This window comes from Labeo rohita, chromosome 16 (assembly GCF_022985175.1).
Source record: "Labeo rohita strain BAU-BD-2019 chromosome 16, IGBB_LRoh.1.0, whole genome shotgun sequence".
In the NCBI taxonomy this organism is placed as follows: Eukaryota; Metazoa; Chordata; class Actinopteri; order Cypriniformes; family Cyprinidae; genus Labeo; species Labeo rohita.
Window position 1 is genome coordinate 5982343 of NC_066884.1, and position 24137 is coordinate 6006479.

The 24137-nt window shown below is 31.6% G+C and overlaps 1 protein-coding gene across 1 annotated transcript in view; it reads right to left on the bottom strand.

Annotated features, from left to right (window-relative positions):
• The window catches only part of syngap1b (synaptic Ras GTPase activating protein 1b), a 155267-nt gene that overhangs the window by 44090 nt on the left and 87040 nt on the right, over positions 1 to 24137 (bottom strand). Inside the window, exons 4-8 of the mRNA XM_051131245.1 lie at positions 18607 to 18701; positions 14321 to 14442; positions 5819 to 5972; positions 4274 to 4372; positions 1139 to 1378 (exon numbers count right to left, since the gene is read on the bottom strand). Coding sequence (XP_050987202.1) covers positions 1139 to 1378; positions 4274 to 4372; positions 5819 to 5972; positions 14321 to 14442; positions 18607 to 18701 — 710 coding nt within the window. The remainder of the gene's footprint in view (positions 1 to 1138; positions 1379 to 4273; positions 4373 to 5818; positions 5973 to 14320; positions 14443 to 18606; positions 18702 to 24137) is intronic.

Below are 24137 nucleotides of genomic sequence, written 5' to 3' on the forward strand. Positions count from 1 at the left end.
GCTAATTGCCTTGAAAGATTATTTGCTACCATATAAATAATATTAAATATAAATAAAAAATACTATTCATTCATTCATTCATTCATTCGTTCATTAATTCAATATATGCATATACCATATGTTGTGAAAAATATAGCACATATTTTATATATACATATTTAATAAATATAATACATATAAATAACAAATAAAGAAAATACTATATATATATATATATATATATATATATATAAACAAATTTACTGTTAAAAGTAATAACTTTATATATATTTATAAATAATATTAATTAATAAATAATACTATTTTCATGTATATACTGTATATGTTGTGAATTATAAAATAAATAATAAAATAAGAATACTAATTTAATCTTTAAATAACAATGATAATTTAATATGAATTTATAAATAATATTAAATATAAATAAAAAGCCATTTATATAATTTATATTTTTATATAATATTCATATACAGTTAATATATATATATATATATATATATATATATAGAATGTACATTTATATTAGGATAATATATTAATTATTTCACAATAATACTTCATTTTTAAATTATAAATACTATTAATATATAATAATTCTTTATAATATAATAATAATAATTTACAGTGATAAATAATAATTAATGTATAAATTATACAAATATAATGAATATATACACAGACATGTGTCTGTGTGTGTTGTGAAAATATTACATATATTAAATCATTATATATTTGTATATTATGTGTGGTCATTTTTTAATTCATAATAATTCATACAAAATACAATTCATTTTATTATAATATTGCTATATGCTACTATACAGTTTTTACACTTTGATTAATACATAAAATACACACTTTTACATACAATTACATTTATAGTAGCATAAAAAAATCTATTATATATATATATATATATATATTTTTTTTTTTTTTTTTTAAATATATATTTTATTTTAAAATACATATATATAATTTTAGATTTTTTTGAAAATTCTTCATACAGTGGACTACCAGTAAAATCAATTAAATTTGGGACCATTTTCTGAACTATAGCATATAAACTCTGATAATGTAAGAAATGTTAAAGGTGTCTGAATAAATTTTGGTTTGACTGTAAATATAGGTGGGCTTGTACCTTGCGTCTTTTCTTGTCCGTCTCTTTGTAAAGATGAAGGCGGAGGTTGCGGACAGCTGGCAGGTTGTTGAACTCAAAGTGCTCACCCCAAAAGACAGTATCGGTTCGGGGTTTGCTGGTGGTGCGGGCGTAAAGCATGTCATCCAAGCACAGCTCACAATAATAGCGCTTTTTGGGTGGGAGTTCACGGGCCTCGATGATCCACAGCTTCAGAACGTTGTCGACGCGTCGACTGTTGTCCTGAGTACGAAAACACAGACGGCAAAGCCAACACAATCATATTTGCGCCATGTAAACTGTAGATGAGGCTGGTGAAGGGGTTTGCAGATCTTCAGATGTGTCGTCAAGCATGTGGACAGACAGGAGAGACTGCAGAGATTTAGAAAGGATAATGATCTGAACTCGTGTTAGTCTAACACCTACAGCGCGTCTAAAGTGCTGGAGTGTCTCACAGAATGATGAGTCATTAGACCTATCAAAATGCCACTTTCTACTGGCAATCATACAGCCACTCAATATAGCCTGAAAAACAGATTTCCAAAGCTGCAGTCCTTTCATTACAAAATAAAACGATGATAACATGCTACAGTCATGCTCTCAGATGGTAATAGCATGGCGTTCTGATATTTACCATGTTAATGAGTGTTTACCATATTCATATACTATGGTAGGGTTCTTCAAAGATATGAAGCCAGACTGACATAAACCAACCACTTACAGTTCATTCTGTTTTTACATGCCTTTTAGAAATTCATAAGTTAAGACTAACAGACTGTGCGGAAACACATTCAAACAATATCAATTCACTGAATGGCTGTACAGAAAATACAGCAGAAAAAAAATCTGTACATTCTAAAACATTAAACATCAATTAAACCTAATTATTGTAATTATTATTAAAATTATTCATATACAGTGACTTTATATTAATATTTTTATATTAACAAAACATTATTATTAATACATTTAGAATGATAATATTTATATATGATCTGAATTTATGTCCATCATAACGTAATATATAGCAATAATAATAATAATAATTGTTATTTTATCAGCAAAACGTGTATTATGAATGTATTTATATTTATAGAGTTTATATTTATATATTACATTTACGTCCATCATATAATAATAATAATGATGATATTACTGATACTTGTTATTGCTAATACAAAATGGATTTTAATGACATTAATATACTTATTATAAATAAATATAAATAAATGTACAAATGTAAATGTGACAGGAAAGGTAATATGATTTATTATTAATTTATTATATTTATAGTATTTACTTTATACATGACCTGAGTTTCTGACCAACTTAAAATAAAAAAAAAACAATTATTTTTATTAATAAAATTATCTTTATATAAAAAAATAATATATTTATATTAACACTAACACTAACAATAATAATAATAAATTGTTAATAGAAAATGTAATTTAATGGCATTTCTATATTTATTGTAAATATATATCAATAAATGTATAAGTGTAAATGTGACAGTGAAGGTAATTTAATTTGATTTACTATTTATTTATTTATTTATATTTATAATATTTATTTTTATATATGACCTGAGTTTCTGACCAACTTAAAATAATAAATAGATATTATTATTATTATTATTATTATTATTATTATGAAATTATCCTTATATTAAAAATATTAATATGCTTATATGAATACTATATTCACTGCTAATATAATTATTATAATAATAATTGTTATTAATTGTTATTGTTAATAGAAAATACATTTTAATGGCATTAATATATTTATTCTAAATAAGTATAAATAAATGTAAATGTGACAGTAAAGGTGATTTGATTTGATTATTAGTTTATTTATATTTATAGTATTTTTTTATATGACCTGAGTTTCTTAAAATAAACTTAAAAAAAAAACTAGCAATTATTCTTTATTATTCTTATTATATTATAAAAAGATATTTATATTAAAAAAATAATATACTTATATTAATAACACATTCATTATTAATATAATAATAATAATTACTGTTAATAGAAAATATAAAATAATAATTTGAATGCCATGTATAAATGTAAATGTGAAAGTAAATGTAATCTGATTTGATTTACTATTAACTTATTTATATTTATAGTATTTATTTTTATATATATTAATATACCTGAGCATCTGCCCAACTTAATAATTCTAATACTAATATTTAACAAATAAAATGAACTATACAGTTCTGATTCTGGATATCTAACTTGGTACTGAGAGCCTTAAACCTCTGAACATTAGTGAACACATGGTGATGATGATTTCACACATTTACACAGTTCACATTGTGCTTGTAACCAAAATTTTGTTTTCTGTTGGACTGGTACAAAACCTGCGCAACCTCAATCCCAAATATTATGTATTAACTAGATTAGAGCTTTCCACTTGTACTTTCCAGTTTTGATGGTCAGTGACCATCTGTGATTTTTTTCAGAGAAACTATTTTAAATCTAAAAAAACAAGGTATTTCTATGGTACATGTCCAAAAGCATGGTATTATGTTATGTGCCATATGTTCGGATCATGTTTTCTGTCAGTCGCTACAGTGGTTTGCTGTGAACTAATCAGTGATGCACATCTGTGGCTTTTTCTATCACTTCAGAAACTTCTTCAGCTAATCAGCTAATAAACCAAACTAATGAACACCCTTGGTCTGTCCTCATTTATTATAATATTGACAATGCATCTGTTGCAAGACTGAGTGGGCTGATCATTTTTGGACGCCTGTGTCATGTTCTCCACGCAACACGATTCAGCACTCCCGCTGCCTGAACATCTGGACGAGTCAATCCACACCGCTCTTTTTTTAAAGCCAACTCATTCAAAACCTTCACGACAAACAGCCAATAGACGTCTACAGGAGAATCCGGTATTTTTTGGGATAAGTATATCCAAGTATACCAGATTAAAAAAGAAAGCGATTATTTCCTTATAAGGCAGGCAAGTTCATTCAGGAGTCCTACAAATACCAGAGAGGGTAAAATGAATGTAAAGTTGGAAATGACAGGAGAGGTTGTTACTGAAGTAGACTGATGCAGTCATGGAAGAAAGGAGAAAGAGAACTAGAGAGTTCCTCTTTTCTTTTTCTTCTTCACTCACTTTGTTTGGTTTGACAGCTCTCTGCAGATTCTCTATCCATTTGTCTCGCTCCGCAGCCGACCGACAGGCAAAACACTTTGTTCCTGAAGCAGTTATCACCTAAGGAAAGGAATAATGAGATTCACTGTTTCAACCATCAGCGTAATTATAATGATAAGAAAGAGCAACAAAATTCCACAGGGCACTGGAATCAATATACTCATGCATTTGATGATTACAGGTGAAACGTGTGATTTCTACAGAAAAGTAACAGATTACATTGTTCAGATAGACAGGGTTGTGAAGATTTGAATTGAGAGAGGACTTTAAATTACAATTCACTCCCTGAAAACAACATGCAGAATTACAGAAGAACAATAGAATGATAGACGAATGGATAGACAGATAAATAGATACACAGAATGATAGAACGATAGAACGACAGAACGATAGATAGATAGATAGATAGATAGATAGATAGATAGACAAATCAGAACGAACAATAGAATGAATGACAGAATGATAGCTGGATAGACAGACAGATAGAACAACAGATAGAACAATAGAACAATAGAACGACAGAATGATAGAACGACACAACGATATATAAATAGATAGACAGATAGATAGATAGATAGATAGATAGATAGATAAAACAATAGACAGAATCATAGAACAAACGACAGAAGGATAGAATGATAGAGGAATAGATAGACAGATAGATAGACAGAACAACAGATAGAATGAACGACAGAACAAGAGAACGATAAATAGGTATAACGAAATGATTGACAATCACAGAACGAATGATAGAATGAATGACAGGATGACAGATGGATAGATAGACAAAACAATAGATAGAACGACAGAACGACAGAATAATAAATCGATATAACGATAGATAAATAGACAGATAGATAGATAGATAGATAGATAGATAGATAGATAGATAGATAGATAGATAGATAGATAGATAGATATGGATCGTAGATTTGCTATGAACGACAGAACGATAGATAGAATGATAGAGCGATACATAGATAGATAGATATATGAACCTATGATCCATAGCATAGGTTTGCTATGAATCGTATATTTGCTATGAATGATAGAACGATAGATAGATAGATAGAACAACAGAACGACAGATAGATAGAACAATAGAACAATAGATAGATAGATAGAACGGTAGAACGATAGATAGAACGGTAGAACGATAGATAGAACGATAGATAGATAGATATAGATAGATAGATAGACACAGATAGATAGATAGAACGGTAGAACGATAGATAGATATATAGATAGATAGATAGATAGATATGCTATGAATCGCAGATTTGCTATGAACGATAGAACGATAGCTAGAATGATAAATCGATATAACAATACAACGATCGATAGATAGACAGACAGACAGATAGATAGATAGATAGATAGATAGATAGATATGCTATGAATCGTATATTTGCTATGAACGATAGAACAATAGATAGAATGATAGAACGATAGAACGATAGATAGATAGATAGATAGATAGATAGATAGATAGATAGATAGAATCACCTCAAAACAGTACTCCTGTCCCAGTATACTGGAGTGAACAGGCTTGATGACCGCGTCTTCATCAAGTGTCAAATCCAAGGCCTCGGCTGCACTGCTGGGAGACAGCAAAGACTCATGGGAGTGTGATTCTTTGAAGCTCTGCATCAGACGAGTCCTGTGAGGGAGCAATAACAGCAGGTCTGAGAGAGACGACGCTCTTACATCATACGCCTACATGACGGGGTCAGTATTTCATTTGATATTATACAAGTCCAGTTCCTTTAGAAGTCCTTTCTCTGTGAATTATGGAGAATGACATCAGCCTCTATCAGCAATAGTAAGATAAATCACGATTGATTAAATTGTGGATTTTGGGTAACTGGCGAAAAGGACGCACGTTTTTGCATTACATAAACATTCACAAACATAATATCTAGTTTATAGTTTGAGTGAGCTCAACATCTGGATAAGAAAAAAAATGCAACATTGGTTAACAAAAAAGTTCCCAATCATTACTCTGTCTGTCTGCTTTTCATAGGTGGAAATGTTAACAAATAATACATTTTTTGGAATACAGTACTAAATTAATTTTAAATGAAAATAAATTTAAAATAAATAAATAAATCAATAAGTGTTTGTGCTGAAATTACTGATAATGACTAAGCTAATCAAGGTGGATTTGATTTCAATGGTTCAACTGAATTGTGGTTAATTAGCAAATAGGAAGCAAGTTAAAATGACATTCACAAACACAGTGTTCAGTGTATAGTTTAATGAATTCACCCCTTAATTTGTTATTGAAAGTCGAAAGTTTTACGTGCATACACGCAGACAGTTTCTAATCAGTCTCCTGACAAATATGAGCACATTTACGCTGCATAACAACAGACACATTCATCTCTCTATACCTGCAAACACCCACCCACCTACACACACAAACACACCCACACAGACTTCGCAGTTTAGAGCAACAAACCCTTGAAAGAGCTGAAGAAAAGACTGACAAACTTATCGAGAAGTACAATTATATAAACACCAAGAGAAAAAGTATGATAAATTGTTAGATCCCTACTAGTGATGTATCGCTTCCCTGCGTCTTCTGAGACTCACTGTATATGTATACATTCAGCCTCACAGCGTTAAGTACATACAGTGTGGGAGAGAGAGAGGGAGAGAGAGAAAGAGAGACCGAGAGAAAGAGATGGAAGGTATAAAAATAGACCCAAAGGAGTGAGTCAGAATGAAAGAAATGATAGAGCGAGTGGAGGAGGGAGGGGGAGAGAGAGAGGAGAGAGGTAGACAGCATGAATAGTGAGACAGCGAGAGACTTCTCAGAGGAAATCAAAATGTTATGTAAACCGTGGGAACTGAAAGGAGGAAGACAAAGACAGACAGACAGACAGACAGAATGAAGGACTGAGATGCAGCAGTAACAACAGGACAGAGATGGCTGTTCGGTTTCGAGGAACACAAAAGGAGATGTTTAGCAGAATGACCAAGGAGCTTTTATCCATACAAAGAAAGCAGGGGCTGTCGAGCTGCAAAAATGATATTAGGCAACCAAAAAGTACCATAAAAGTAGTTTCAAGCACTATATAATATCACTACATATGTCAATATCTTGTCTGCTGCCTTATAGATAGAATGATAGAACGATAGACAGATAGAACGATAGACAGAACAATAGAATGATAGAACAACAGATAGAATGATAGAACGATAGAATGATAGATAGAATGATAGATAGATAGATAGATAGATAGATAGATAGATAGATAGATAGATAGATAGATAGATAGAAAGATCGATAGATAGATACATAGATAGATACATAGATTGATAGATAGATAGAATGTGGAACGATAGATAGAATGATGACGATAGAATGACAGACAGAACGATAGAGCAACAGGACGATAGAGCAGTAGATAGAACAGTAAATAGATAGATAGATAGATAGATAGATAGATAGATAGATAGATAGATAGATAGATAGATAGATAGAGCGACAAAATGACAGGATGATAGAGCAATAGATAGAAAGACAGAACAATAGAACGACAGATAGATAGATAGATAGATAGATAGATAGATAGATAGATAGATAGAAAGAAAGATAGAATGACAGAACGATAAAGCGATAAAACGATAGAATGATAGAATGATAGATAGAACGATAGATAGATAAATAGAACAATAGATAGATAGATGGATAGGTAGAACGTGGAACGATAGATAGAACGATGACGATAGAATGATAGACAGAAAGATAGAGCAACAGGACGATAGAGCAGTAGGTAGAACAGTAAGATAGACAGATAGACAGATAGACAGATAGATAGATAGATAGATAGATAGATAGATAGATAGATAGATAGATAGATAGATAGATAGATAGATATAGAGATAGATAGAAGACAGAACGATGGAGCGACAAAATTGGATAGGATGATAGAGCAATAGATAGAAAGACAGAACGATGGAACGACAGATAGATGGATAGATGGATGGATAGATAGATAGATAGATAGATAGATAGATAGATAGATAGATAGATAGATAGATAGATAGAGTGACAAAATGACAGGATGATAGAGCAATAGATAGAAAGACAGAACGATAGAATGATAGATAGATAGATAGAAAAGATAGAATGACAGATAGAATGATAAAACGATAAAATGACAGAACGATACATAGATAGATAGATAGATAGATAGAATGACAGATAGAACGATAAAACGATAGAACAATAGATAGAACGATAGATAGAACGATAGAACGATAGATAGATAGATAGATAGATAGATAGATAGATAGATAGAACGTAGAACGATAGAACGATGACAGAATGATAGAAAGATAGAGCAACAGGACGATAGAGCAGTAGATAGAACAGTAAATAGATAGATAGATAGATAGATAGATAGATAGATAGATAGATAGATAGATAGATAGATAGATAGATAGATAGATAGATAGATAGAGCAACAAAATGACAGGATGATAGAGCAATAGAAAGACAGGACGATAGAACGATAGATAGATAGATAGAAAAGATAGATACATGGATAGATAGAACAACAGATAGATAGATAGATAGACAGATAGATGATAGATAGATAGACAGATAGATAGATAGAGCGACAAAATGACAGGATGATAGAGCAATAGATAGAAAGACAGAACGATAGAACGATAGATAGAATGACAGATAGATAGATAGATAGATAGATAGATAGATAGATAGATAGATAGATAGATAGATAGATAGATAGAGTGACAAAATGACAGGATGATAGAGCAATAAATAGAATGACAGAACGATAGATAGATAGATAGAACAAAATGACAGATAGATAGATAGATAGATAGATAAATAGATATGACAGAATGATAGATAGAAGATAGATAGATAGATAGAACGATAGAACGATAGATAGAACGATGACATAGAATGATAGACAGATAGATAGATAGATACATAGATAGATAGATAGATAGATAGATAGATAGATAGATAGAACGTGGAACGATAGATAGAACGATGACATAGAATGATAGACAGAAAGATAGAGCAACAGGACGATAGAGCACTAGATAGAACAGTAGATAGATAGAAAGATAGATAGATAGATAGAGCGACAAAATGGCAAGATGATAGAGCAATAGATAGAAAGACAGAACGATAGATAGATAGAACGACAGATAGATAGATAGATAGATAGAGATAGATAGATGATAGGATAGATAGATAGATAGAATGATGACATAGAATGATAGACAGAAAGATAGAGCAACAGGACGATAGAGCACTAGATAGAACAGTAGATAGATAGATAGATAGATAGATAGATAGATAGATAGATAGATAGATAGATAGAGCGACAAAATGGCAAGATGATAGAGCAATAGATAGAAAGACAGAACGATAGATAGATAGAACGACAGATAGATAGATAGATAGATAGATAGATAGATAGATAGATAGATAGATAGATAGATAGATAGATAGATAGACAGATAGAACGAGGAACGATAGATAGAACGATGACAATAGAATGATAGACAGAATGATAGAGCAACAGGACGACAGAGCAGTAGATAGAACAGTAAACAGAACAACAGAATGAGAGGATGATAGAGCAATGATAGAACAATAGAACGACAGAATGATAGAACGATATAACAATAGAATGATAGAATGATAGAACGACAGGACGATACAGCAACTGATAGAACAATAGATAAATAGACTGATAGAATGACAAATAGATAGAACAATAGATAGAATGACAGAACAACAGACAGATAGATAAAACGACAGAGCGATAGCAATAGAATGACAGAACGATAGAGAAATAGATAGAATGACAGATGGATAGAACAATAGATAGACAGAATGATAGAACGATAGGACAACAGAGCAATACATAGAATGACAAAACGACAGACAGAACGATAGAGCGACAGGACAAGAGGACAATAGAGTAATGATAGAACAATAGAATGATAGAATGATAGAACGATATAACAATAGAATGATAGAACGACAAGACGATACAGCAACTGATAGAACAATAGATAAATAGACTGATAGAACGACAGATAGATAGAACAACAGATAGAATGACAGAACAACAGATAGACAGATAAAACGACAGAGCAATACAATGAAAGAGCGATAGAATGACAACGATAGAGAAATAGAATGACAGATAGAACAATAGATAGAATGATAGAACGACAGGACGATAGAGCAACAGATAGAATGACAAAACGATAGACAGAACAATAGAGCGACAGGACAATAGAGCAATAGATAGAACAACAGAATGATAGAACGATAGAACGACAGGACGATAGAGCAATAGATATACAGAACGACAGAATGACAGATAGATAGAATGACAGACAGATCCATCTATCTAGATCTAGAGGCTTTTAAGCAGGTAAGGAGACTCAAGAGCAGCAAGATGGAAAAGTGGGATTAATCCTCTTGGAAAGCTATTATGTATTTAGTAAGTGAAGCAAACAAAGACTTACATTTCTGTCTGTTCATCGCACAAAGCTAACATATGAGCCACTTTATGGAGCTTTTTATCTTTTATTCAGCCTGTCAGGATAAATCACCATTAACTTTCATTTGTATGGAAAAGAAGCACTTGGACATTTTCTGAGGGTGAAGAAATTATGACAGAATTTGGAAGTTTCCCATTCACATCTACACAAACAAGCTTTTGGGACACGGTCATTTAAATCCAAAAGATAAGTGAGTTTTCTACACAAAATTCTAGCGCTTATCAAATTTGTGGCATATTTAAATCATCCTATCCGTTCTCTTTGAGATCAGGTGGATTATATCACAATTACATCTCAAAATGAAAAACACAGTATAAAAAAAACAGCCTTTCTCTGAGACACTGTTCACAGCGCTGAAATTCTGCGCCCCACGCTGTCACTCCAGCTGTTAGACTCCATTTGTGCGTCATACAATAAAATCCAGCTCACCACCATTCCAGTTAAGGGCTGAATCAAACGATTATATGAAAGTGGAGTTGTCTGTTTGAATCACTCAAAACGGTCGGAAACGCGGCCTTCGTTTCAAAGCTACAACAGCGAAAACTCCCTCTTTGAAAAGAAAACGTCACTAAAACGCTTCCCTGTCCAAAACGAGCAAGAACTTCAAAAACCACAACCTGCCTTTTTCTGGAAGACCACAGGCTGACCGTGGGTGAGCGTAGAGCTCTGAGCATGAATAAATGAATGAATAAACCATGACAAGAGCACCTCAGCAACTGTCGGGATGCTTGAAGAAGGATAATAAGGAACTAGAGGATGGCCGAGATTGAGAGATATTAAATTGGAGGGCACACTGTGTTTCACAGAGCAGTTCATCCAAAAATGATGATTTGCTGACCTCTATTTTATTCCAATCTGATCTGATCTTCTTCTTCTTTTTTTTATGAAACAAAACGATTGTTTCACTATACATACGACCAGGGCTCTACGTTTAGTTTTCTTGTTTAAAAATGTAGGAGCACAGTCAAAATTTGAGGAGCACCTTCTAATCAATAATCCAAAAATCTGATCAAAAATTAGCCTTCCCATTACGAGGTGATATTTGATTCCTTAAAGTGATTTACAGGGGATTTTTTACCTTTGCAATGGCATTTTTCTAAACTTTAATAAAAGTACGTCATCTTTTATGTCATTTTTTTAAAATTATATTTTATAAGCTTTTTAAAATTTCAAATTGAAACAGAATAAGAACAAGTAGAATAAGAATAAGTTACCAATCAAATGAAATCAGTATTAACAAAATTAATTTGTACTACAGAGGTGGCACAGAAGAACACAAAAGGGGTTTAATGAGGCTCAGAGGTGGCATGAGTGCAATCAAATGCATAAATTCATGTTGAGATGTTTTAAATATAATTGTTAAATACTAAATGATTTAAAAAACTGAAAAGATGCGTTAAAAATGAAACTAAAACTGCCAGTAGGGGGTGGCCAGTCACTGATTTAATTACTGAATCATTCATTCATTAGATTCATTTGAATGGCTGATTCATTCAGGAGTAAAGCAAGTGACTGTCTTTATGAATAGGTAATCATGAATCATTGACTCACTAGACTCATTTTAAAATGCATGTTTATTCATTAATGAACAACTGCTGTGTTTGAATGAACATGCACAGCAGCTCAGCTGTGACTTGTTTCAAACTACTTTTGATGATGAAATACAGCAAAATCAGGCAATAGTGTTATAGTCAGACAATGTTAGTCACTTAATATTAACTTGTTTAACTGTTGTATTAAATCAATACCTAATTTACAAACTCTCTTAAAAATCATTAAAAACTGTCACTCTTCTTAGTTTGAGATCTCACAAAGTTCCATTATAATCAACGAAGCTCTCTACACTGCACTATCAATCACTTATTTTCACTCTCTCTACACTTTGTGAGATATGTCTGAGATGCATTACTCAACAGTGTGAAAACACATAGAAAACTTTGATACTCCCCTCAGCGCAAACACAAATATGCTGATCGGTTCAGTCGCACTGGCGCTCGTAAATATTTTTTCATAGTCGCACACAGTAGTTTTGGTCGCACAGTAGAGCACTGATGACTATATGTTAATATATGTGGATAGTTGACCCAAAAATAAAAACTACCTGATGATTTACTCATCCTCAAGCCATCCTAGGTGTATATGACTTTCTTCTTTCAGATGAATACAAACAGAGTCACATAAAAAATGTCCTGGCTCTTTCAAGCTTTATAATGGCAGTGAATGGGTGTTGAGATTTTGAAGCCCAACAAAGTTCATCCATCTATCATAAAAAGTACTCCACAAGTACTCCCGGGGTTCTCAACAGAGCTTACGCTACATCTACATCCTACGTCATCCGCTGGAATAGCACTCTCTTGTGAATGTGTGTACGACAGTTAGCGGAAGCTAGCGTTTATGGTTTAGAAAGTTTTAAATATGGATATTTTTCTTACAAAAATGCATCAATTCACTTTAGAAGGTCTTTATTAACCCCTGGAGCACTTTTTATAATGGATGGATGCACTTTATTGGACTTTATTGGACAAAATTTCAACATCCATTCACTGCCATTATAAAGCTTAGAGGAACTAGGACATTTTTTAATTTCACTCCGATCATATTTGTCTGAAAGAAGAGAGTCGTATACACCTAGCCTGTCTTGAAGGTGAGGAAGTCACGGGGTAATTTACATTTTTTTGGTGAAATATCCCTTAGAATTTTATTTGTTTCTCATACAAACCTACCATATGGATTTACAAGATGAGGAATGTAGTCCACTAGTCATTTGAACTTCAGAAGGCCTTTATTAACCCCCTGGAGCTGTGTGGAGTATTTTTTATGATTGATGGATGCACTTTATTGGACTTCAAAATCTCAACAGCCATTCACTGCCATTATAAAGCTTGGAAGAGCCAGGACATTTTTTTAATATAACTCTGACTGTATTCGACTAAAAGAAGAAGGTCATATACACCTAGGCTCTTTTCACAATGGTTTTATGGTGCTTTTTGGTCCTTTTTGGAGACTGACTCACCACCAACCTCACCACTGGAAAACTGCAGTATGGAAAACTTATTTTGTGTTTTACAGAAGAAAGAAAATAATATATGCACATCTTTGAGTGAAAAAATTCTGTCATCATTTACTCACCCTTAAGTTTCTTTCTTCTGTTGAACACAAAAGTATTTCAAAGAAAGTTGGTAAGCAAACAGTTAACGGCAGCCATTGACTCAAAAAAAAAAAAAAAAAAAAAAAACAGTTTTGTTACCAACAAATATCTTTGTTTTTGTTCAACAGTTGAAACAACTTGAGGGTGAGTAAATGATAGAATTTTCATTTTTGGATGAACTGTCCCTTTAAGATTGTACAGCACTCATTCACACCAAAGAGGCTTTTAAGTGGAATATCATGACACAGCACTGTTTCATGATGCGGTTATGGGAGGAAGAGTTAGGACGGTACCGGTCCTGGTCGGCGCTGCGGAAACGAGGGAGGATCATGTGGCGGAAGCTGCTGGTTCGGTCCAGTTTGGGCTGACTCTTGGCCCGCTTAATGGACCCCTTCAGTCTTCTACTGAGGAAACTCTGAGAAAAACAACAGACTCAGAATTAATATGCATGGCCACAGAACACAAACCTAAGGAATGGAGCATTTGAATAGTCAGACACTTGAAAACGTATAATAATGGGCAATATTTGCCCCCATGAAGTAATTTGCAAAGGCATGTTTTTTAATTTAATTTAATTTAATTTAATTTAATTTAATTTAATTTAATTTAATTTAATTTAATTTAATTTAATTTAATTTAATTTCATATTTTATTTTATTTTATTTTATTTTTTACTACAATATGCAGGAAGTTATGTCAAATGCTTTACAGATAAAGTATTTTAACATTAAAAATAAAATAATAAAAAATAATAAAAAAAATAATGCTTCATTTTTATCCAAGGCTTTGTAATAATGACAAAAAATAGACACAAAAATGGAAAACACTTTATAAAATTGCAATTAGTAATTTAATAATTATAATATGTATTATTATATTTAAAAAGAATAAATGGAGTAAAGTGTAAAAACCTTTTTGTTTATATATATATATATAAAACAAAAAGTTAGTATATATATATATATATATACTGTATATAACTGTGTATATATGCACACACAACACAATTTATACATATTTAAATACAGTTATTGTAAATAATAAAATGACTTTTTAAAAATATTGATTATTGATTAATAATGTTATTATTAATAATATAAATTGTTATAACAATAATTAAGCTTTTAAAAAGCAATTCTTTAGTATATTTATTATGCTAAAAGACAAAGGAAAAACATTTTTTATTTATTTATTTTATATATTATATAATATAAAATATTTTAATAACATACAATATATTTTAGATATTTAATTTGTGTGTGTATATGTGAAAAATATATTATAAATATTAAAATTACTTTTCCTAAAAAAAATAATTTTTATTATTAATAATATGCGTAATTATCACATTAATTAGACAGGCAGATGTAAAATTGTGGTGTAACTGAGAGAAATTATTTTCCTTTGCTTTGTATTATAACATTTATTGAGCACATGTAGAATTTAATTAAGCAATTTTTTATTATATTTATTATTATATTAAAAAGACCAAATGGAATAAAGATTAAAAATTGTTTATATATATATATATATATATATATACACATACATATATACACATACATATATATATATATATATATATATATATATATACACATATATATATAGTTTTTAATTAATAATGCACATAATTATCACATTAATTAAATGAGCAGATGTAAAACTGTGGTGCAACTGACTGAAATGATTTTCCTTTGCTGGTGGCAAATCACTCCAGCAATGTTGCACTATCCACACTCAACCAATAGTGGGAAGTGTTGCTTCATAAATATTTCCTAACGCCTACAGTAAGAACAGACTGGCAACAGCAGGCAAGAGGTTCATGCCACGGCAGAGTAAAAAAAAATAAATAAATAAATCAAAAAACGTCAGATCTCACTGTGTTTGTAATGCTTTCATTAGACGTGCAATCTCAGATACAACCTGAAAAAACACAACCCATCAACAGGAGAATGTTTAGACACAGCAGATGAAGCTGAAAATTGCACCACAGCAACCAGTTTCTGCCAAAATGTTATGTTAGTACAGTTATTAGGAGTGTTTGCTGAGGTAAACATCAATATTACTATTGCTCGTAATTGAACAAGCACTTTTTTTATTTAGCATTTGTCCTACATTGTTTGTGCAACAGAAATAAATGATGTCTCAATTCATGGGCCATGTTACAGAAAGCTGTGTTGTTGCCTTTCTAAATAACAGGACGACTTAGTTATATTTTTATTTATTTGTATGATTTTTTTTTTTGTCTAGAAGATGAAAAAACTGGTGAAAAATCTTATGGACTAACAGTGAATAAAGGTCTAGAGTCATAACTTTTTTTATTTATAGATTAGTTTGAATTGATTTGTATGACTTTCATTTGTCACTACAATGGAAGAAAATGGAATATGATTTAATTTGCAACAATTTTACTAGTAAATTTCACAACTAAAAACCAAAAAAAAAAAAAAAAAAAAAAAAAAAAACACAATAAAATAAATAAGAAATGTTTTGGTATAAAGACATCTTTAATAATCTTTAATTTAATATATATATATATATATATATATATATATATATATATATATATATATATATATATATATATATATAATTATTAATATTAAATATTTTTATTAAATTAATATTTATTAACACTATTATTTGTAAACTAATATAAAATAATTATATGTACTATGATATAAAAAAAGACTAAATGGAGAAAATTGTAAAAATCATTTTAGATTTTTGTTTCTTATAGTGTTTTATATAATTTTTTTATTTTTATTTCCTATATATATATATATATAGAGAGAGAGAGAGAGAGAGAGAGAGAGAGAGAGAGAGAGAGAGAGAGAGAGAGAGAGAGACAAAAATGGAATTAAATGGAACTTTATGTTTTATTTAGATTTTAACATTTTTATTTATTAGAACTATTATTTATAAACTATTATAAAATAATTATAATATGTACTACTATATTAAAAATGACTAAATGGAGTAAAGTGTAAACATTTTTTTTTGTTATATAGTGTTTTTGTTTATTTTTATTACCAATAATATGCAGATGAGCAATATATACATACAAGTATATATAGTTGTGTATACACAATTTATGCATATATATTTAAATATCAATCATTAATCAATTATCAATTAAGTAATTTTAATATTTATAATGAATATATTTACTATAATTTTAAAAATACTTTTTAAAATAACTGATTATTACAACCTTAAAAACCAATTCTTTATTTTAATTTTAAAGACAAAATGGAAAAAAGTTTACAAATTAATTTTTATATTTTATGTATTTAGTTTGAATGTGTGTGTGAGAAAGACATCTTGTTTAACATATTTCACTCTTTAAAATTGATACATTTTTATATTATTTCTAATAATATAAAAACAATTTAATATTGAAACATTTTACTTTTTTTAACCACTATTTCTGTAAAATGGGCAGTTATAAAAAAAAAAAAAAAAAAAAAAAAATCACCTCCAAACCTATTACTTTAGAATAATTAATCTGTGGTTGCAATGTTTCTATTTTATTATTTTTAGTTTCAAGTATTTATTTATTTAAATGTTTATATATAAGGTCTATATTATTATTATTTTTATTATTTAATTATAAAATAATTGTATTTTGGCAGAATCTGTAGTTAACACATTTTCATTATTTTCTGCTAAAATGCATTTATTTTGTACACCAGAACACTAAACAAAAGTATTCATGTTCTTTTTATCGCAGAGTAACAATATTGTTTTATTTTTTGGCAGAATCTGTAGCTGCAATTGTATATTTTCATTATTTAAAATTTGAAAGAGACAGTTCACCCAAAAATTCTATCAAATACAATGGAAGTCAATGGCTACCGTCAACTATATGGTTACCAACATTCTTCCAAATATCTTCTTTTGTGTTCAACAGGAAAAAAGAAACTCATACTGATTTGGAACAAGTAAATAATAACAGAATGTTCATTTTTGGGTGAACTATCCCTTTAAGTATTTTCCATGCCGCTCAAATCCCTGAAGACTTGATTACACCAGGATGCTAAAAAGTCTTCACATACATCCTATTATTAAACAGACAAAAAGGTCTCCACTGGTTTATCGCAAAGAAATTGGCCGTTAAATCTGATGAACTGAGACATGGTGACTCAATCATTGGCTAGGAACAGATGAACATGTTTGCTTCCTGCGTGACTAACTGTTTGTCTAACACCTCCGAGCCGCACGCCGGCCGCTCGAACCCACAGCACAAGCCGAGCTCGGCTGTTAGATAACCTACCTCGAGAGAGGGCAGAGCCGCCACACTGGGTCCGGTCCCTGGATTAGAACCCACAACCTTCCACTCACCAGCAGCCCAATGAGAGAGCGGGACAGAGGGAGGGAGAGTCAGAGCGACGCTCGGGGAGAGCGGGAGGGAACGGGGCAGCGGAGGGGTGCTGACTCTCCTTTGGGACTGTGCAGAGGAGAGGCCGGTGGAGGGAGACGGGGAGAGAGAGGGCGACAGGGGCAGAGGGGCGAACGGGAGCGAGAGGCTGAGGGAGGGCGACAGGGATCGGGGACGGATCGGCGGGGTACTCACGGATTGTCGGAAGGGTTGTGGGGGGGCAGTGGGTGGGATCTCCATGCTTGGCTGCTTCCCGGTGGCGATGCTCTTCCGCCGGAGCCGAGCGTGGTCTGAAAGAGGGAGCCAGAGCAAAGTATCACAACCAGCAGCAGATAATGTAAAACAATGACGTTTGCACTGATTTTTGCCCTGATTTGCAGTCTGGATGAGTCTGAGCCAGCCTGCACATTTTAGGCAGACAGAGATTTTTCATAGTGTATGATTGGCACACATCTGATTTATTTTATTTATTTATTTATTTATTTATTTATTTATTTAGCTTCTATGAGTCCATTCAGAATATTAATCATGTTTACATATATATCTAAGCTGATCTGACCGGATTTTAAAAATCATACAGTGTCATGTACTGTATTGTGTATTGTTAACTAATGTTAAAACTAATTAAATGATAATGATATATTTACTGATGAATTTTAAATGCATTTTAGATTACGGAAATAGTCTAAATATAAAAATAGAGAAAATTAAAATGTGCAAATAAAGTACAAATATAATATAAAATAAAATAAAATGACAATTAATCAATTCATTTATGATTAACTTAATTAATTAAAATGAGTAATAAAATAAAATAAAATAAAATAAAAAATAATATAAAATAAAATAAAATGATAAGCAGTTTGGTTCCATTATATTACGCATCTTGAAACAGAATGGGGAAAATGAGAATACACAAAATAAATATCCTCTGAGAAAAATAAAATATATATATAAAAAAACTAACTAAAGCTTAAACATTTTAAAACAGTTTTTGTTCATTGAAAAATAAAATAAAATATTAAAATTCTGGTTGCTATGATGCTATTTATTTAACTATGCTATTTATTCTTCACATTTATTGATTAATTTTAAGTGAACATTAGAAGTTTGCAAATAGTCCAAACAGTGAAAATTAAAATGCACAAATAAAATAAAATAATAAGATAAAATAAAATAAAATAAAATAAAATAAAATAAAATAGATAAGCAGTTTGGTTCCACTATATTAAACATCCTGAAATGGAAATATCCCCTGAGAAACAAAGTAAAATAAAATAAAATAAAATAAAATAAAATAAAATAAAATAAAATAAAATAAAATGATAAGCAGTTTGGTTCCACTATATTATGCATCTTGAAACAGAATAGGGAGAATAAGAATACACAAAATAAATATCCCCTGAGAAATAAAAAAAAATATTTATAAAATAAAATAAAACCTTAAAAAATTTAAATGAGCAATGTTGCCTTGCCTTGCAAAGTTTAAAGTACTAAAATGACTAAAATTAAAATAAAAATAAATTAAGGGTAAACAGAAATATTAAAAATTAATAAAACGACAACAGCACATAACTAGAACTTCACTAAAATTAAAATATAAAAATAAAAGCCTATTCAAAATAATAATAAAAACTATAATATAAATAATACTAAATCTTATGGTACGGTTATTAAAGGAATAAATATCTAAAACAAATAGTATTTTTGACAAACATGTTCAAAAAAACTGTTCATTCCCATGACAAAGACATAAAGTTACTTATTCTAACGATGGCCATCATGTTAACATAACTATCCAAGGACTATTTGCTTTATACTTTCAGATGTGGATTAAATAAATCATGGGTGACAACTATACCTGTTAACCACAACTTGTCAAGTTGTCAAGTTTGAGTGAAAGTTGCTTGAGTTACATTTTATATCTCGGGAATACATATTTTGTCATATGTTTGTGGCATTAAGCCACCAAAACAACAATATGAGCAAAAATCAATGTGGCTTTTCTGTACGTTTTTGTGCCAGCTTGCATTTCACAGAGAGACAGAGTCTGGCTCATCTCGTATATGATGCTGCGAGTGACACTATGGCTCCGTCCCAAAACCAAGTGGACTGCCAATATAGGCAGCTTTCCCAACGCAAAGCCTGTTCCAAAAGGTAAGATACCTTTTTCTGGCTGTTTGTGGTAAGAGCAATCCCATAATGCATTTCAACAACCATCAATCCATCTAAAGCTGTCAATTAAGCAAAAGAAATGTCAGCAACTATAAATATCAATACAAAAATATTATGCAATCCATTTGTTATAACTATTTATATGTGTGCTATATATATATATCTATAGACATGACTACTCATCTGCTGCATTTATTTAATCAAAAATACAACAGCAAAATTTTTTTTAAATAATATTAAAATTTAAAATATCTCTTTCTACTCTACTACATTTTAAAATGTAATTTATTTCTGTGATGCAAAGCTGAATTTTCAGCATCATTACTTCAGTCTTCAGTGTCACATGATCCTTCAGAAATCAATCTAATATGCTAATATACCTTCCCTATTTTTGAAAACATTTGTACTGCTGCACAGAAATCTTAGAAATGGAAAACCTAATATTTTGTAACATTATACATATGTTTACTTTCACTTTTGATCAATTTAATGTGTCCTCACTGAATAAAAGTATTATTTTTTGTGAAGTATTTCAATATTTATGGCCAGTAAATGTTCTCAATTAAACTGCTTATTTAGCAGACGGTGCAAAAAGTTAATTTTGGACCACAGAAATTACACATCCAGTAAAGAAACGTCCAAACAATGAGAAATAAAACAGCCTAACTGCAGGCACAAGAGACAGGCACTTGCAAACAAAGTGCTTATTGACTGGCGTCCTTGAGTGACTACCGGATACAGAAGCGCAGTCATCGGCAGACACGACTATTGCTCAGGAACGTGAAGTCATTAAAATAAGACCAGCAGAAACAAATGAATGGACCGCTTAATGAACGTAGAGGTGCTGGGAGGGGAACAGCCTGAAAGAAGCAGTCCTCCACCATCAAACCATCCGTCTCTCCTGCTCGCTGCTGCGATAACCCTCCCATAAATCTGAGTGTAAATACCCACCGTCTCTCCAGCCAATGCAATCTGTCTCTCTCTCTCAATCTCTGAAGCTCACAGCTCACACACACACACTAACACAACCATACAGTTCTCTCGCCTTGCACCCACGCAACTCTTTTACATAAATCAAACAGTGTATTTATCCATCTCTCTGCCTCTCTCTTTTTTATCAGAGCATTTTCCTTCTCCTCACCTTTCTCACATCCATTCCCAGTGCATTCTCTGCACTTTCAATCGCATCCATTTTTCCATCTCAAATCTCAAAATCTCTCCCCCTGATCTGATGTAACGTTACTCTCTCCTGATGCACAGCCTCTACTGAGCTGGTTTTACAGTTCTTATTATGTAATACGTCAGTTATAGTCAAATATATTTTACATATTGATTCATCTGAGGCCACTGTTCTTGGTCACACTGTCTTTTGACTACGTTTACTGCTTCTGTATTGCTGTATACTGTAAACTAATCATTTTTATGACTTTTGGCTCCACTAACAGGTTTGTGTGTGTGTGCCAATGGGGACAGAAGACCATAAAAATATGCAACAAGCATCGAGTTGTTGCCATGACAAACAGCAAGTTTCTTATTTTCTATTACTCTGACTCAACAATCAGCTACCAGGTTTTCACAACAAAACCTGCCGAATTGCTACTTAAAGGGGTCATCGGATGCCCATTTTCCACAAGTTGATGTGATTCTTTAAGTTCTTAATGAAAAGTCTATAATATACTTTGGTTAAAAATTCTTAATGGTTGTGTAAAACAACACCCTTTTTACCTTGTCAAAATCAGCTCTGCAAAAATCATCTCATTCTGGTCGAGGCTGCTTTAAATGTTAATGAGCTCTGCTCACCCCGCCCCTCTCTTCTCTCTGTGGAGTGACGAGCCTGTTTACTTTAGCCACATTTAGCCGCGTTTAGCCACTAAACTTGCTAACTAGCACTTTATTAGGAAAGGCGATCGCAAAGATTAAAAAAAAATACTTATACTCACTTCTGCTGTAAGTGAAGCTTGATCATGAATGGTTTGTGCAAACATAGACGGATATATGTAGATCGGGAGGCGCATTCTCTTCACAAACAAACGTAATCTACTGCATCTTCAGCGGCTCAGATGTTGGGAGTAAATGACGACCACTATGTTCATTATTACATCCAACAACACAACACTCAATCGCTCAATCGGAGATATTCTTGTCTAACTTACATCCCTGCTCCGGCATCCAAACAAAAGAGGGCGGACTGTTACAGCTGATCTGAGGTAAGATGCTCATGTCAATCAACTATCGTGGGAGCGGCCTCTGCGGGTGTGACACAACAATGACAGGCATCTGAGAATGGCTTGATTTGAAAAAGGGAATATTATTTTTACAGATTTATTAAAAACCACGGCATGGATTTTTATCATTATAGGGTAGATTTGTACATACACTGACAACACACATTAATGTTCAAACAACATGTAAAAGTGAACTTAGTATCGATGACCCCTTTAAAAATAGCCCAATCCTGTTTTGCTGGGAGTCCCCTGATAAAAATCGTGTTCATAAGGGATAAAATATGCGTTTTTGGTGGGATTCCCCTGGTAAAATCGAATTACAGTAGATAAATGTCCTGATATTGGGGTCGCTTAAACTTGCGGACATGAAAAACAACTCGCAGCAAGTGTTAAAGTAGCCCAATTCCTCTGGAAAATCACAAACTTGGCAATATTGCATGTGAGTAACTTGCTGCACCCCAATTTGCATACTATCTGTTTGAAAATTTGAAAATAGAACTAGTATGTCCCAAATCGCAGTATGTTTAAAAAAGTATGCCAAAGATTCTGGATGGTCAACTACTCTAACGGCCAATATTGCCCACAATACATTGCACAGTGGAGGAGGATTTATGACCTATACTGGGATCAGCCACCTGGGGGACATCGAAACGTTTTGGCTTCACTTTTCAAGACTTGTGCAGCACACTTGCTACAAACACGCATAAAAAGTGTTAAAAAACTACAAATATGGTGAATATGCGTGACTGACGGACAGGTACAGGTAACCTGTTGAAAAAATATCTGCGTTATATTTCTTCTGCAGCAACATTATTAACTTTTATAATGATATGTTTAGTCATTAACTTTTAAATGCATCATGCAAACAGATGAGCAAAGTTCTTGACATAAAAGAACTTTGAAGTCTATGAAGTCATTGCCTGATAAGACAGCGAGGCAGCTAGTCAGCTGACTAGACTTTCGGACACAGTCATAGTTTTGTATTATATTCTACCTCACAGACATAGATTATACTCTCTTTTGAGAGTATCAGAGATATAGCAAAGTTAGTACATTTATACATTTACTTTCTGAACACAAATCAGAAAAAGTTATATACAGTTCTTAAAAGAAATAACACAATGCAAAAAACAAAAAACAAAAACAAACAAACAAAAAAATCATATTATTAGCAATGTTGAAATCAGTTGTGCTGCCAAATTTTTTTTGGGGAAACCAACTTTTTGAATATTTGATTAACTGAAACTTTAAAGAAGAAGTTTTATTTGAAATAGATTTTTTTTTTAACATTATAAATGTCTTTACTGCCAGTTTTGATCAATTTAA